This window comes from Sinocyclocheilus rhinocerous, unplaced genomic scaffold (assembly GCF_001515625.1).
Source record: "Sinocyclocheilus rhinocerous isolate Xijiao unplaced genomic scaffold, SAMN03320098_v1.1 scaffold1043, whole genome shotgun sequence".
Taxonomy (NCBI): Eukaryota; Metazoa; Chordata; class Actinopteri; order Cypriniformes; family Cyprinidae; genus Sinocyclocheilus; species Sinocyclocheilus rhinocerous.
The window spans coordinates 946,130-963,997 of record NW_015642610.1 but is presented as its reverse complement, the minus strand read 5'-3'; the positions used below and the strand labels follow the sequence as shown (position 1 = coordinate 963,997).

Sequence of the window (17,868 nt, the reverse complement as noted above, 5' to 3'; positions counted from 1 at the left end):
AGATACCCTGTAAATAGTGAAATAAAATTCCTTCCTTCATATTTGTTGATATTTGTGTATTGAAAATATTTTTGATTGACATTTAAACTCCTATCTGATTTTCTATATTTTAAAAAAAGGCTTTTTTTTTATTTGGGCTAGTTAAATTAATTTTTGGGCTACCAAAATCTGAAGAGTACCTGCCCGAAGGGCTACCAGGGATTTTGAAATTTTGCAAGCCCTGGAGTCAGGCTGTGAGAGGCCTTAAAGGACAGTGCTGTCAGAGGAATAAAGACTCCTGCTTCCACAGGAAGAGTGTCTTGTTCCCTAGTAATTAGATTGTTCAGAACCAAGGCACAATCTAACACACCAGAACAGTACAAACACCCACATTCTCACAGAGACATGGTCATTTAGTTTCCTATTAGTGCGGAGTAAACATCACTTTGTGCAGTGCTCAAGTCTGTGAATGTGTGTGTATCTGAGTGAGGACACAATTTTCTTCCTGTGACCACTGCTGCCCTAAAATATTCACTGACAATACACTGTCAAACATCACATCATGGCAACAAGATACTGACAATCGTGGCTTAATCAATGTGGAGCAGAAATCTGAAAGAAAGCATCAGAAAGAAAGGGTTGAATGTTAGAAACAAAAAATAAAAAAAATAAAAAAAAATATATATTTTTTAAATTGCTATACTGTAGAAAAGAAAGTTCTTATTGTTGATGTATGTATTAATGTCATTCATAGTATTCAATTAGCTTTCATTTTTATATTTTCAGTTTTCATTTGTAATTTGGTTATGTGCTTGTCATTTTCATTAGTTTGTTTATATATATATATATACAATTTGAGTTTTAGTAATTTTTAGTACATTTCGCATTTTCACTTATTTTTTACATTTTTCATTTCATATTTATATTTTATTTTATTTCAGTTTTATTTCAATTCAAAAAAGCAATTATAAAGTTCTCAGCTTGCAACAACACTGTTCTCAGGATGCATTTAAATGCAGTCGTGGTTTGACTAAGCATCATGTCTCAGCTGAAGCTGAGCTTTTTCCTATAGAGAAAAAAGGCAGATAAGCAGCAGTTGATTGAGTTGGTAGGAGAGACACAGAGCCTCAATTACCCTCACGTCACCATAAGTAACAGGGCTGGTGGTCTGCTGCCATCACAGGTTGCCCCAACAGAGAAGGACAGCACCCTGTCTCTCTCCATTAGTCATCTTAAACCCCTCTAATGCCCCATAATGGTGGAAAATTTTGCAATTAAAGGCACCTACTGCACTCTCTGCCTCTGTCATACATGTATGGATGCAGACATAAAGAGGATCTTATAGTGTTGTAAGTGGAGAGTAGTTATCTCAAAATGTGCTCTGATTGCACAAGGATGTAGAAAATGACACCTATTAATTCTTGTGATTTTACAGAGAAACATTGTCAAAAATAAACATCGGTACTGGGTCTATTCATCGAAAAGATACAAATATTTAAAAAAAGTGAAAGTGTTCTTGCTTTTCTCCTGTGATCTGCAGTGTCAGTATTGAGGACACCAGCATGAGCAGATAGATGTGGCGGAGCTGAAACTCACTCTGAGCCTGGCACATGGGCGGCACTACTGGTAGAGGGTTGATTCATCTCTATTCTGTCAGTCTGTCCCTTCAGGGTTTGGACTGGTCCTCGATCACACAAGTTCCCCAGAGCTTTAAGGTAGGTTGAGACCTGGCAAGAGACAAGAAAAATAAATCTTAGCATTTTTTTCTCTCACTATTTTTCTCTATCTGTCACTGAATGTTCTATTCACTGTATTGTGTTCTGGGAAGGCAAAATGTGCTGCAAATGGAAGTGTAGTTGCTATAAATCTTGATGTTTACACCAGTTAAAACTCACAATTTTGAGCAGGCAGAGTGGTTCAGAGCTGAGGATCAGGCCCCTGCTGCAGCAGATGTTTCTATAGATGGCGTCGGCAGTGAACATCCGGAGTCTTGCGGAGCGAAGGGCTGGAATCACTTCCTTCAGCATGTCACAGTGAAGGTCTAAGGGAGGAGACAGGAAGGTACTTACAGCCATTAAGCTATTTAAAATCTTTAATGTACATTCCCTCTAAAATACAAATAAATATATATGAATTGAACAAGACAAAACTGCAACTCATACTTCTTGTATTTAAAGTAATAGTTCACCCAAAAATTAAAATTTGCCAAAAATTTACCCTCAGGCCATTTAAGATGTAGATGAGTTAAAATGCCTTAAATTAGGATTTATTTCTTGCAAACACACAGCGTTTCACTTCATAAGATGTTAACTGATGGAATGGAGTCATGTGTATTTCTTGTGTATTATTGTAATGTTTTATCAGCTGTTTAAATTCATTCTGACGGCACCCATTCACTGCAGAGGATCCATTGGTGAGCAAGTGATGCTAAATTTCTCTAAATTTGTCCGATGAACAAACAAACTCATCTACATTTGGATGGCCAGAGGGTGTGTAAATTTTCAACACATTTTCATTTTTGGGTGAACTATTCCTTTAAGTGCATAAAGTTTCCCACTGCACTACAAGATACCTTGGCACAGTATGGCCATGTGTTCAGCCAGGTCTTTAAAGCCTTTTTCCACCAGACTGCTGTTGAGTGGACTGTGTTCCTGAGCCCAGAACTCCACCACTACACACAGAGTCTCCTGCAGAGTGACCGACATTCCCAGCCTCCACTCCTGCACACAAACACCGTAAACTCAGCCTGCACAGCTTGATGAAGCATCTGGAATGGACATGTCTCAACAAAATGGTATATTTAATGTGGAAATCTGTTGGCATAATATTGTTGGCATACAGGTGTCATGTGACAAATTTTAGTTTAAGCTGGGAAATTATCTTTGCATGAGCTTAGATCACAACACAATAATATCGCAACATTAAACCAACAAACTTATGTCTAAAACAGAAGATTTCAATAAAGCATGCCCTCATTTTTAGCACGAAGGGAGAAGACTTGAATGACACCTGAGTGGAGTTGAAAGCCCAGAGTACAGTCTTGATCAGCAACTTGCTGAGTTGCTGAACCGCCCTGGAGGTCAGAGTCGACTTCTCCCACATGTTCCAGAAGGTACTGTACAGAACAGACGCCCTACTTTGTCCAGGTGACCTCCTGCACAGAGACAAAGACAGAGTTGCCATAGATATTAATATTAATATGTAGATACAGCTGCTACAGATACAACGACAGATCTGCCCTGTTGAAACGGGCAACATCTAAGATTCAGGGTTTATATAATATAGTTTATGCAGTTTTAAAAAGGTTATTCATTAAAAAAAAAAAAAAAATGTAATCCTGTCTAATATGGAGGATACGTAGACGTGGTGGCAATAAAGAATAGTTGCTAATGTACAATCTAGGCATTAATATCTATGATTAACGCAGTTACTTAACCATTGTCTTTCTATCAAAACAGACTGAATGTCAATACTACAAAGTCTTGACCTTCAAAACAAGGTGAACAGTAAGACATCAACATATCTCCAAGCAGCTGCATGTTGTGTTTTATTTCTACATTCTTTATATTTTGTCTGTTTATATTTTGTGGAGGGGTGGGAAAATACAGTAGTTTCTTTTCTTTGGGCTCATGCAGAATCAAAAAGTTGTTGTTTATTGAAGCAGAGATGAACAGAGCTCAGGTGCTCACCCTGAGCTAGCAGCATGAAGCTCCAGCTGAAAGAGTCTCAGGAAGAACTCCTGCAGGTTACAATGGAGACGAAATAACTCGGTGGATGGTGTGCTTGGCAGTGAGTGACAGGTGGGTTTGCTTGCTAGACACACTCTTGAATAAATCAGACAAAATTGCATTACTGAGAGAAACTCTATTTGCTTATGAGCTGTTCTGACAGGTACATTGACAGTTTCATACCGAACTGATGTCTCAAGAAGTGACCAGAGGCCGCCCTTACATTCAGGACACTGGAGGATCCGAAGAAAATACTTAGTGTGTCCAGGAGAACCCCAGGTAGGATTGTTGCGCAGGATACTGTGGAGAACTGTGATAAACATGCTGAGGTACAATGGCTTTGCATCACCCTAGAAGTTAGAGCGCAAGAGCAAAGACTGGATTATCTGGTCAAACCAGAACAAGCTTTTGTAATAAAATACACCCATCTATTCTAAAGATTTCAGATATCTAGAGAGGAAGGTGGCTTAATAATGTTTAATAATGAATATATTTAAAAATACAATTAATTCCTGTGATGGCAAAGCTGAATTTTCAGCAGCCATTATTCCAGTCTTTGTCACATGATTTTTCCAAAATCCTTCTAATATGCTGATTTGGAGCTCAAACAACAAATCTTCTTTTTATCAATGTTGAAAAAAAAACAAACAGTAGAGCTGCTTAATATTTGTGCAAAAACAATGACATATTTTCAGGATTTTTGATGAATAGAAAGTTTAAAAGAACAGCATTTATTTAAAATAAAACTCTTCTGTAAAATTATAAATGTATTTACTATCACTTTTTATCAATTTAATGTGTCCTTGCTAAATATAATATTAACCTATTAAAAAAATATTACTGATCACATGTTATTTACATATATGCAATTGCAAAACAACGGCGATCCGACGAGTTTGAAAATCGTGCAGTGTGAACTCGGCATTAGGCTATATGTTCTTTGTACTCAAGAGAACAACAATGGCAATTGTTAAACACAGTAGTGAGTTTTTACATCAAGCAAAAACAACAGCAACAACAACTTTTTACATCTTGTTGCCATGAAATTTTGCACTTTTTGTGAACAGACCTTCAATAGCTGGTAAAGAACTATGCTGTTTTTATAACAGGAATCACTCCTTACAACATCCTTAATGAAAAAGAAACTACCCCGCTTTGCTTTTTAAGAAAGATAATACCAACTGAATGTAACAGTGCTTTATAAGTGCCTCTGGGATTTAGAATAGCTCTTATTATACATACATGCAGTGCGTGGCGCATTAGCTGTTGGAGCAGCAGGGCTGGGGGCATCACTCCAGGCTGCAGGGACCCCAGAATCTCCTCCAGAGCTTGAGGGAAGAAGGCACACTCCACCAAGCTCTGCACATTGCTGAACTCTACCGCTGGAATCTGAGTGCAAGAGAAACAGGGAAACAAAGACATACATGAAATAAGATGACTGATGACAATGTGGTCTCAGGGTCAGTGTCAAATGAGTGCATTTGGACATTTCCGCTTGAGAACCCAGTGGAGGCACATTGCAATGTTTCTTTAATGGGTATGCCAATCATGAGTGTACCGATCAAACGGATTTGCCTAAATCAGGTGACCTGGCTGTGATGAGCCCTCCATTTATTACTCCTCTATGTGACACACGGGAAATTGAATGACCCGATCCTCTTGATGGGTCAAACATTCATTTTTGCACTTTAACAGCTTGTGTATGGCAGATAGGTGTGCTGAAAAGTTTTTCACAGGTTTCAATACCTGAACTGGCAGGTTGGGTGTGTAGTAGCTGTGGAACTCTGGGACTGTCAAAAGTATTTTCTTCCGTTGCTGAAACGAGATGTCATGTAAGGTCATACTTTACAGAAATTACATTGATAACCATGACAACTTTCTCATTTGTGCCCAAAATCCATCTGTGAAAGCCATAATTATGTTTCAAAATGATATATAAAAGTACCAGAATAAAAAGTGGATGAGGAGAATAAAAATATATTAGACCTCCATTATTATGATGTATTCTTTGAGCATTTGCTCCAATACTTTATGTGAAAGGTCATCAGTAACATCCATGGACCTGTCAGTGACTGCAGCAGCCTCGAAATCCATTTCACAGCTCTCTTCTCCATCGAAGGACTCCAAATTACAGGGCCAGTTTAACTCTGAGCAAACACGCTGCAAAAGAAAGACAACAAATAAACCACCAATACCAAATTTTGAGGGTGAATGTAAAAAGTAAAAGCAGTCCAAATCAAATAAGCAATTTTTCAAAAGTTTGGGACTGGTAAGATTTTATTTAATTTTTTAAAGAAACCTCTCTGCTCTCCAAGGCTGCATTTATTTTTTTTAAATACAGTAACAATACGGCAATATTGTGAAATATTATTACAATTTAAAATTTTTACAGTTTTCTATTTTAATATATTTTAAAGTGTAATATATTCCTGTAATGGAAAAGCTGAATTTTCAGCAGTCATTACTCCAGTCTGCAGTGTCACATGATCCTTCAGAAATCATTCTAATATGCTGATTTTCTGCTCAAGAAACATTAAGAAAAGAAAAAAATTATTTACTGTCACTTTTGATCAATTTAATGCATACTTGCTAAATAAAAGTATTAAGAAAAAAATATTATTTTTAATGAATATTAGATTACATAATATTAGAGTTATAAGAGTTATGAGAGTAAAAGGAATATTTTAATCAAAAATATCATACTTTTTTATTCTAATACAACATACAAGTGACATAGCAGTGACCAGGTGAAAAACACCAAAAAAAGTACCATACAATTAGTTTGTATGTCTTGTTTGCAATATCCCAAGGCACTGTTTAGTGCCATGGCCATCAAATCTTTGTGCATTTATGAACAACTTTTATGAGCCCTTTTTTGCCCTCTTTGGCACTTGACAGTCACTAGTCACTACATGTTCTATGAAAAAAAAAACATTCTGTGTTCAATAAAAGAAGTCAAAACAATACAACAGGTTTGAAATGACATGATGGTGATTTAACAATGACAGATGTGTCACTTATATGAATTACTTACAAAAAGCATACAATGCAAAACGTAAGTTACTTTACCCCAAAAAGATGTTTGGCTACATAGCTGACACTATAGTGAGGGATTCTGCACTTCTCGCCTTTATCTTTGGATGCATTTTTGGTTAACACGTGAGTTACAGCATATGAAGTCGGCCAGGCTGTGAAGACAACAGCTCTGCCTGCTTTTAATATCCTGCAAATAAAATGTGGTTTGTAAAAATTCCCATTAGCAATTTCACCATGAGCCTCCAGTTAAACATTGGAGCAACGAAGGTACAGTATGCTGAACAAAGCTGTCACTGTGTACATCCTGACCTGACAAACACACTTCTGCTCGCTGGATCATCAATGTCAATGAGCACCACCCAGTCCTACAGGTAGAGATGGGAAATGACAAACATGCTTCATTTCTTTTAGCAGTTTTCTATGCGAGTTAACAATATAGTGATGTTCACCTGAAAAGCTCCAGACACAGTGCCGTTAGACACCCTTTCTCTCCATGTTTTCAGTGGATTGGGTGTCTCAGGGGTCTGAGCTGTTAAGTTTAACTCGTATGAAGCATCTGGGAGCCACGCTTTTTGATTCACACTGTCCAGAATAAACTCTGGAGTGACTATCCACTTCCCTGAAACAGAAGGAAACTAAACAGAGTCACCAATTCAGTTTGTTATTTTATTATATGCTTACATGCTATTATATGCTTTCTAATTATTTACTCGATTATTACAGTCAAATCTCAATATTACAGACCTCCAGCACAGGCTGCGAGAAACTTTTCACTTGCTAAAGCTTTTTGGACGATAAGGTGAGTTGTTGCCTCCTTATAAACCTGAAACATAGAAACATGTGTCAAACATTGTGAACTTTAATTGAAGTGAAAAAAAAAACAAAACACTCTTATCTGACATATAAAGTCACCTTACTAATCTGGTCTTCATCCTTACCATGAGATCGTTTAGGAAAAAGGTCAAGAACTTGGAGGTTGAGTTTATTCTCATGAGGGGTTCAATTAGTAGAGAGAGCAATCTGTGACTATATTAAGATGGTATTGAGGGCAAGGACAAAATTACACGGTCCGAAATACACTGTAGCATCGGGAAGCAATTAGAGCCATTTTTCAGGGCTAATCACCAACACTTTATCATTTTCTGCACACAGAGTAAGAAACGCTTGATGTCATGGAAGAGAAAGTGGGCTTGTGTGAAATTAACAAAGGCTGTATTATATAGCAATGCACTTTTGAGTGGTTAACTAATATTGAAGTACATCTTTAAATATATCAAACTAAGTCAATCCTGCAGATGCTAGATCTTTTCTTGCAATTAACTTTTCTGAGCAATTTTTCCAATTACTTTTAGGTATATTGGTATATATGGGTATATTAACGTGTATATTGTTATTTAAATATTTAAAACACTACACACTTGTGTGTATTATTATCCTTTGTTAAATACATTATACTTGGCTTGATATGTTGTATCTAATGCAATCATAGTCAAACACTAAGTCTGATTAAACTCTCCAAATATTGTACTATTGTATTCTACTGTACAACAGCAGAACTCTTCATTCATAAGGCTGTTTGTTACGGTAATTACCATGGTAAAGGGTAAGAAATTACCTGTCTTTAGTGCAAATACTTACAGAGCCTCCAATATATACGCCCCCCAGCTTTCTGATGCCCTGGAGTAACTGTCTTTTCTGGGAATGATTCTTGATGCCAGACATTTGAAAGATGTATTTATTGTCCACCATCCTAGTGAAAAATAGATTATTTGATAAATAGCATCCATCATAAAATGAGTGCTTAGCATTGCAGCTATTGGCTGTTTACAAACAAAAGTAAAGTTGAAATTTCTTAAGGGATCCGAAATAGATTGTGATTTTACCAGCTGCTTTACAAAAACAAGATGCGTACATCGTTTATATATCTTACCTGAAACTGAAACAGTGAAATCACTCTGATATGATGAATTGTACGGTCTAATCTCGCTCTTCCGACAACAGCGCGCCAAATATCATCACTGAACATTCGTCTATGGACATTTTATCGAGCGGCACCATCAGTACCGTATAAATAACACACACAAAACATGATTAATATGACTCTAACTGTAAGACTAGATCGATTAGATATTTTTCCCTTTCGATGTTTCTGTCATTTCACCTAGTTTACTTGCACTTCAAAACTAGCGTACAGTGTGATGCCTGACCACGGTATATTATTGGGGGGGGCTAGTATGTTCAAACTCACATAAATATGACTGTCTTCAACTCGAGGCGCATACAGTTATAAAAAAGGACTGAACAGTGTCAAAAAATAAAACAAAGATTATTTATGAAGTCCAAATAACGAATGAGAGAATATTATTTCATGAATAAATACACGCGCCCCTCTTTTCTCTGTGATTTACTCTGTTCCGTAACACGGAAATTGTGATATGCTTCCGGTTGGTTGTCACAGACGCTTTGCGCTTGAGATTCACAGCAGTGCTTCACCACACGTGTTTGTAAACAAACGGGAGGCGACGGCTGAACAGTTATATATTCGTCTCCGTAAGCGAGCTTGACAGCATGTTATTTAACCATCTGAAAGCCTTTTAATCTTATACGACACTTTTGTCAACAATCTTATGTTGTGGATCGATATAAATGATTCAAACACTGTTTCTCACATTCCCATTAAAACACTCGCTGTTTCCTTCCATTAGTGCTGTCTCAGAATGGAGGAAATTACTGTAAGACTGTCCATTTGCTGTATTTACGCGACACTATTAGATTCATGCTTTTAGATTTGATTGCTATAGCAAAAACTTCAAAGATAATTTAGGTCATTTCACTGCAATGAAAAGTACAGATTTTGGGAAGAAATGCACCTGACAAGTCTGTTTGGATTTACCCGTATAATCCTTCATTGCTGTTGGATTTAATGTGATGAAGAGCCCCTGAAATCACAGAGTGAAAAGGTACTGTGTATTTTACCTTAACCTCTGTTATTTACTGGTGTGTGTGGTGTGATAATGAACTTGTACCATCAGCGGTGATGTAGAACAGTTAAAGGGGTCATATGATGCTTTTTTAAAGATCATTATTTTGTGTATTTGGTGTAACAGAATTTGTATTTGGTGTAACAGAACAAGCCACGGTTAAGACAGCTGCCTCCACTGTGATGTGACCCTGTCTCTCTCTCTCTCTCTCTCTCACACACACACACACGATGCGCAAAACTCCGCATTTGAACAGTCAATAGCAAATACTTAAACTAATAACAAAACAGTAGCTGATTCAGAAGCGCCAGATTGTCATAGCAAAGTCAGAATTACCTCCTCTCCTAGGTTCACGAAACGGTCATCCATAAAATGCATTGCTGTTCTGTTGTAAGTAATCTTAAAGATTCCTAAATGCATCTACTTTCGGAAGGCCAAATAAAGTGCTTTTGCTTTCGCCTAGAAACACACAGCGTCTCCCTGACATGGCTGCATCAACACTAACTGCGGTTACTGAAACCACGCCTTCTTTCTTTGCGTGCACATTTGGGCGGCATTATGCTAATATTTCCACATAGTGAGGTAGATATGTGGGGGCGTGTTAGAACGAGCCGTTTTAGGGGGCGTGGCAGAGTCTTAACTTTGATAAAGAATATCTCTTTGGTTTTGAGACTTTAGTCTTTGCAACTTCAGTGATCTTATCTATGCACAATCAGCTTGTAACACTCCAAAGAGAAAGGAAAACTTGAAATCGCATCATATGACCCCTTTAAATGCTATGAAAGAGCCGCGCGCCCTGTATATAGGCTATGCACTTAAGGAACAGGTGTGCTCTCAAAGAGCTTTTTGCAATGTCAAAGCAATATTAGAGAAGTAGGAACAGATCTAGATCAAGTTTGAATTGTTGTTAACATGAAATGCTTTTGACAAGTGATAAATCTATTTTAACAGCAATTTTGCTAACTCTTTTATTATGAATTCAGATTTTATTAATGGAAACATTACATGGAATGCTTGTAGTTTTTTATAGTCATGGGACTTTATTTCTCTGCAGGACTGCGGCTCTCTAGGACCGAACTTGCCTATCCCTGCATTATACCCATCTACTGTCACTTTTAATTAGATTAATGCATCATTGTTGAATAAAAGTATTGGAAAAAATGCCTTACTGACCCCAAACTTTTGTAGTGGTTATGGATATTAGAATTCATAGTTCCCTTATCGAGTCTGTCTCTCGAGTCGACATTAAGAAATGCTGAAGTCTGATTGAATCACTCTGTTGCTCTGCAATAGCCAATGGCGTTCGAGCATTCGCCCAATTGGCGGTCTCAGCCGTTATATACAAATATTTATTTGAACCCCTGCTGATTTGAAGGGTCTGTAATTTTGAAGGTCTGAAGAAATGAAGGGTCTGTAATTTTTATGGTAGGTTTATTTTAACGTATAGAGACAGAATACCAACCAAAAAATCCAGAAAAAACACACTATAAAAAGGTTAGAAATTGATTTGCATTTCAGTGAGTGAAATAAGTATTTGATCCCCAAGCAAAACATGACTTAGTACTTGGTGCAGAAACACTTGTTGGCAAGCACAGAGGTAAGACGGTTTTTATAGTTGGTCACCAGGTTTGCATACATCTCAGGAGGGATTTTGATCCACTCCTCTTTACAGATCCTCTCTAAATCCTTAAGGTTTCTTGGCTGTCGTTCGGCAACTCGAAGTTTCAACTCCCTCCACAGATTTTCTATAGGATTGAGGTCTGGAGACTGGCTAGGCCACTCCATGACCTTAATGTGCTTCTTCTTGAGCCACTCCTTTGTTGCCATTGACATGCTGGAAGACCCATCCATGACCCATCTTCAGTGTTCTGGCTGAGAGGAGGAGGTTCTTGTCCAAGATTTTACAGTACATGGCCCAAAATTGTTTTTGTTCATTTATTTGACATTTTTGTGGTTTAATCACGATCAGATTTTTTCTAGATCCTGCATTAAATTTATATTTTGACCTCACTATTCGGGGAACAGACACAGTCTTTATAGATTGGACAGCACAAGTACTTCTATCATTTAAGTGGGTAGAACAAAAGTCATCAGGGCAGTTATTTGAGATTTGACTTACTAGTCACTAGGATTACTGAGCATACGTGGACCTGCCAATCAGTATCCTTTGTGCGAGGCTTGCCGTTGTATGCAACGGTGGCCCATTGGCTTCTGCATCTCCACCATCTGCCGCCATTGAGCCACGGCTGAGAGATCGCATTTTTATCTGCCTCCTGTACAGGACACCATCCACAACACTTGTGTCCGTCCCGTGGTTGGAAAACCACCCCACTGCCTTCTAAGCCATGTCGAGCCACAGCTCACATCGCAGAGAAGGCGTACATCTCAGGGGGACATGCAGCATCTGCTCTTCACATGATGGCAGTCCTGCAGATCTTCCAGACTCAACTCTTGAAGTCCATGGACAAAGAGGGCCCAGACCCGGAGCCGTTTCACAAGCTGTGCACAGCGGCAGACCTCGCCCTGTGCACTGCTAAGATGGTTACTCAAGGAGTTGACTGTTGTATGGGAAACCTTGTTGCCAGCCGTGGTGCCCGGAGTTCCCCCCCCCCCGTGGCAGATCCACCTGAGGAGGGATCTTCTGTCCCAGGCAAGAGGCACCATCTGGCACCCCAAGCCAGAACTGTGGGACCTTCATGTATGGCAAGTGAGTGCAGAATGAACCAGCTGACTGTTTCACAATGAGTGTTACACCAGATAACAGAGGGTAGAGGCCCTTCGACTAGGCGCCTATACACTCTAAAGTGGAAAGTGTTTGCGAACTGGTGTACCGGTAGACACGAAGACCCAGTGAGTTGCGATATCCCTGCTATTTTGACCTTCCTCCAGGAACGCCTAGATGCAGGCAGCTCTCCCTCTACACTAAAAGTCTATGTGGCCGCTGTCGCTACCTCTCATGACATGTTGGAAGGTTGCTCAGAGAAGCACGCTTTGTGCCCCTGCATGCTTATGTAGATAGAACTAGCCAGTTTCGGACTTCAGAGTAGCTGTTCATCTGCTTTGTGGGCGCTAAGAAAGGTGCACCACTGTCAAATAGAGGCTGTCACACTGGATTGGGGAAGCTGTTCACTTGGCTTATGCTTCCCGAGGACTAGACTGCCCAATGGGTGCCCACTCCACCCGGACTCTGGCATCTTCATAGGCCTGGATTAAAGGTATGTCTATTAAGTGCTGGTCGTCTCAGGACTCTTGTGAAATTTTACAACTTGGATATTCCTTATTTTACACCGCACGTTCTGTCTGTGCAGGAGGACAAGGCTGAGCAGCCATTGGACAACTAGCCTAAGTTGCTTGAAGACACACCCCTCCCAGACACTATTTCAACTAGGTCATTTAGGCGGCCTACGAGAATGTAGTGAATTTTTCACACAGCTGTAGGGACCGAACTCACAGAAATGCTTTGACCCAAATCTTCAACAGCCAATGACACTGGCCCTTTTTCTAGATTTTAAACAACTAACCCTCTGATGATCAGATTAGGCTACTTGAAAACAAAGTCCATCCTCCTGAGATGTAAACTCAGAATTGTTAAAAACAACTGAATTGCAAGGTGCAAACTTAGAATCCTTTAAAAGGATTTGCAAGATGTAGGCAGGGCAGCAAAAAAAAAAAAAAAAAAAAAAATGAATCACCAATGGAACAAATAAACGCAATTTAAGTGACTTTGTTTCCGTTTATGTATCATACAGGTTCATGCTATCATGCTCATACAGGCCGGCGATATTCTGTATGTATGCACCAACATGTTTGTTGCCTTGTTTTCAATTCCTTTATTATGCTAGTCCAGTGCTGCTTGACTGTGAATAGGTAGGCGCCAGCCGTACCGGCGTTGCCTTGGCTCTTTAACAAACCTGCATCTGGGTGTTTCAACTAGGTCTGGTACCGGTACCCGGCCTTAGGGAGGCAGGAGGCGGGGCGTGCGTGCCGCTATGCTTGTTTGCTATTGTAGGTGCATAGTCTACCGTATCGGCTCGGTTCGAGCTGGACCAGCATGGTTTTTCACACGGTGGGGTTTTATACATTCCCCATATGTAATGTCGAGAGACCGACTCGATAAGGGAACGTCTCCGGTTACTCACGTAACCTTGGTTCCCTGAGAGAAGGGAACAAGACATTACGTAAACTGCTGTGTGAAAAAATCCCTCAGAGCCTCAACGACTCTCGTTCCATCAATAGATTCTGAGGTAAATTGGCACCCGACATCGCCTATATAGAGGCTGAGACCACCAGTTGTGCGAATGCTTGAACGCCATTGGCTATTGCAGAGCAATAGAGTGATTCAATCAGGCTTCAGCATTTTGGAAGAAAAGGGTTTCCCCCCATACATAATGTCTCATTCCCTTCTCTCAGGGAACCAAGGTTACATGACAGGAGACATTTTGCTTTTAAACTTTTGTTTCTAGAATTTATTGTGTAATAATATGTCTCTGAGCTTTTCTGGAATTTTGGTGCTTAGCTAAAAATGGAAATGGACATATCTAATATTTTTTTCTGACTTTAAATCTATGTATGACACTGCAATCAAGTCAAATTCATATTTCAACTACCCACATGACTGACAGTGATTGACTAAATATGAATTATGAATGCACAATCAATGTGAATGAATGAACTCTGCAATGAAATGTGTCCATTTCAACCTGCTTAAACAACCTGCTTGCCAGCTCTTGAAAATTAAGTGTTGTTGGATGACACTGAGGAAAAGGTTGGCGCCGATAGCCTCGTGGTTAATGCGTCGACATATAGCGCAACTGCGCTCACAGTTCGCTCCCGAGTTCCAGAGTTTGATTCCCGTCTCGAGGTCCTTTGCTGATCCTGCTCCCCTCTCTCCGCCCAATACTTTCCTGTCATCTCTCCCCTGTGCTCTCAAAATAAAAAGGTGCAAAAAGTCCATTAACATAATAAAAAAAAAAGACACTGAGGAAAAGAAAACTGGAGATTAAAACCACAGTGGTTACCATGGTAATGTTTATTTAATGAATCAAGACAGTAATTGTGAACATAACTTGCATTACATTTCCTATATATGCAGGTGACTATTTATTAATTAATTTTTTTTTTTTTAACGCATGTAGTACTGCAACTCTCAGTCATGTTGTAGCTCCTGACATATTTTGACAAAATCAGTTGAAACTGAAATGCAGTGGAAACTTTTGAATACTTTAAACAGTAGTTCACATGTTAGCCAAAATTGTGAAATATAGTGAGAATATTTTCATAATCAATCGAGGACAAGTTCAGGAGAAGTCATCCGGCAAAAAAACAACATGCACACATTCGGTAAACACAACCATTGCACAGACTGGATTTATTCCCCTGGAACTTTTTCTCTTTTTTTTCCTTATATTCTTTCTTTTTTCACATTCACCTGTAATGCATGAATATTGCACACTTTTGCTTTTCTCAACCAACTAACAAACACAACCTTTCTCACCATTTTGGAGTTAAACCCATGCGCTTCTTTCATACATTAAATATTGCAAAAGCTTTATTTAAGAGTTTTGGGAGCTAGAACATGATAAGAAAACCTTGACAGTTTTAAAGCAGATGCACTGGCTGCTAAATATTTCACACCACTACCTCCATTCTGAGCGTGGAGCAGTTTGTAAGGGTAGACATGTGGAGAAATACTAGTGTGTCTTTAAGTGTCGAGAGAATACATCTGCCCCAGCTCTTTTTCTCACTCACTCGCTCTCTCACACACACACACACTTACGCACAGCACCAGCTCTCTTCCTTGTGTGGCAGCTTTCAGAACTACTCTGGGACTCCACAACATTTGAGTTCAAAATAGATAACAAGACAAAGGAAATGGAGGGTGCATCTGCCTAATTGGGCCCTATGTGGTGACAGCATGAACCTGACACTTTTCCCACAACTCTCATGTGGATGAGACATGGGCGATGATGCACATCCCTTTGTAAAATCGGCTACACACACACGTGCACGCACAGACATTGATGCAGTCGGTCCCAGTGTAATTACACTGTTCAGTTCCTAATCCTGTGTCTTAAAAACCTACACAAGTCACTCTCTCTATCTTCACTCTTTCCCCTCAGACAGTAGTCAAGGCTTGAATAGAGTTTAGAAAATAATAACACGCAAGCTTAACTGCGGAGTCTGTCAAGTGAGGGAAATAATATTTGTCCAGCTGGACAGCCTTTCCCTTTGTGCGGGCTAAATTAATGTTGAGATTTCTGTCTGCACGAGGAGAAAAGGCTGTCGTGTCGGAGAGGAAGTGCGAGCTGTTTGGTGTTTGACAGTGATTATTAAAATCAGCCTAGATGAAGGGGAGAGGGGCCCCAGCAAAGCCAAACTGACACTGACACTCTCCATTACACTCCACTTGACTTGCGATGACGACGTTGATACAGTTTCTCTCTCTAGCGCGTGCTGGATCTGTGCGAGACTTGAACATTGAGGGCTTTATAGCAATCTGAGGCCAGATGGATTGTTTATTTAAAGCGAGGGCAAGAAGATGTGTCAGTCTATATTCCACCGGCGTCTGGTAATACCGCAAGGCCGCTCTTTCCGATATGCATTTTTTACCACTGAGCTGTACTGTAAATTGAATGGCACTCCAGCTTGACACAGAGAGGGGAGGCGGATAGATGAAAAGCAATGGATTGAGGCTAGAAATATTTATGGCAGATGATAACTAGAGCCTTGTTCCAGCTGCGCTTTGACGCGCAGCCGCTGATAAGGATCTTGTTGGGAGGTGAAATCAAATCATTTCGTGTAAGCGGCCGTCATATGTGTTCGAGGACACGTTTCATCAAACGTAAAGGCTTCTCTTTTCAAGCTTACATTTGATCCCATTCAGACAAATACAGTACACAAGCAGACATTGATTATTTCTTTCCATTGCTTTTCTTTTTACCGGCAATGACTGTCCAGAAAGTAGGTTATGGTGCCCACAATAGGTGTGAAATGGAGCTGTATAGAGATGCATTTTACCCAATACAGTCATTTGCTACAGAGGAAATTCTTCTGTACTTTCATTTTGCTTAGGCTTCCAGATAAACTAAACTCACTAAAAAAACAAAACAAACAAACAAAAAAAGCTCCTGATCCTTTCATTTTTGGAGTAGGTTTATGAATTATGATCTGAGAAACTTATGCTTAATTTTGTTGCTTTTTTGGAAACATAAATATAAAATAAAAATTAAATACTGATTATATGAAACAAGGCTGGTAATGAATAAATCTCCTTGGCATGTGCATTCAGAAAAGGGGAAAAATGTATTCAGGAATCATTGGAGTGGGGAAAGTCCTGGAAAGAAAAAACAGAAAGATGGGAATGTATCACACTTTATTATGCTAGAGAACCCAAGCATTGGCAATCTCAAAGATGCAACTATATTGTGGAAATAAGCCCCAAAATGCAAACTGTGACTTCCCATATTTATATGCAGCTTTATGATGTCACAAGCCCTAAAAGATAAAGATAAAGATAAGATATAGTTTTCAAAATAATTCTGAACTTAAAACAATAGGGAAGTCCACGATAACAACTATAATGATAATGACACATGAGAACGATATCATTGGTGTAATGGAAACAGGTCAATTTAGCTCAAAGGGAATCATTTAAGATTTTATAGGGAATTTTGACATAATCACTGTTTTACGGCTGATCACTGAGTCGGCCAGCGATTCATTGAACGAGCCGTATAACATCAACTCTGCAATGGATATTAATATCCAAAGTATAGTGAAAACACTATTTATTAGCACAGTAACAAGATCGGCAGTTTAAGACATTAACTTGTAAGCACAAAACACAAGATACTTCTCTTTTCAATATAAATAAGACTTTATTGGATAAGTCTAAGACATATAAACTAGTCTAACACATAAACACACGCGCTCACACATCCATACAAGTTGCAGGAAGAGAGAAAGTGAAGAAAGAATGAGTTTAAGAGAATGAAAATGTGAAATCCCAAGACATTAGCAATATGTGAAATCGCATAGACATGAACAACCCTCACTTAATTAACCCTCGCATTGAGTTCCTCAATGAGGTTAAACTTTATATTAAATGCACCAGTTCAGCTAGAATCTGGAGGTACTTGCGTTGC

The 17,868-nt window shown here is 39.1% G+C and overlaps 2 protein-coding genes across 4 annotated transcripts in view; one reads left to right on the top strand and one right to left on the bottom strand.

Moving 5' to 3' along the window:
* The window catches only part of LOC107756294 (SMC5-SMC6 complex localization factor protein 1-like), a 32,828-nt gene extending 23,801 nt beyond the window's left edge, over nt 1-9,027 (bottom strand). Inside the window, exons 1-16 of one of the 3 annotated variants that reach the window (XM_016573325.1) lie at nt 8,992-9,027; nt 8,674-8,773; nt 8,382-8,493; nt 7,488-7,566; nt 7,193-7,362; nt 7,053-7,108; nt 6,777-6,930; nt 5,694-5,867; nt 5,454-5,522; nt 4,950-5,096; nt 3,891-4,057; nt 3,669-3,803; nt 2,989-3,133; nt 2,552-2,699; nt 1,875-2,020; nt 1,576-1,706 (exon numbers count right to left, since the gene is read on the bottom strand). In XM_016573325.1, coding sequence (XP_016428811.1) covers nt 1,576-1,706; nt 1,875-2,020; nt 2,552-2,699; nt 2,989-3,133; nt 3,669-3,803; nt 3,891-4,057; nt 4,950-5,096; nt 5,454-5,522; nt 5,694-5,867; nt 6,777-6,930; nt 7,053-7,108; nt 7,193-7,362; nt 7,488-7,566; nt 8,382-8,492 — 1,832 coding nt within the window. In that variant the 5' untranslated portion in view covers nt 8,493; nt 8,674-8,773; nt 8,992-9,027. Of the gene's footprint in view, nt 1-1,575; nt 1,707-1,874; nt 2,021-2,551; nt 2,700-2,988; nt 3,134-3,668; nt 3,804-3,890; nt 4,058-4,949; nt 5,097-5,453; nt 5,523-5,693; nt 5,868-6,776; nt 6,931-7,052; nt 7,109-7,192; nt 7,363-7,487; nt 7,567-7,681; nt 7,947-8,381; nt 8,494-8,673; nt 8,962-8,991 lie in introns of those variants that run through there. The other 2 variants (XM_016573324.1, XM_016573326.1) reach the window with 2 other exon arrangements.
* A 180-nt stretch (nt 9,028-9,207) lies between these two features.
* Nucleotides 9,208-17,868, top strand: part of LOC107756295 (uncharacterized protein KIAA0825-like) — a 147,473-nt gene continuing 138,812 nt past the window's right edge. Inside the window, 1 exon segment of the mRNA XM_016573328.1 lies at nt 9,208-9,703. The gene's annotated coding sequence lies outside the window, so the exon portion shown is untranslated.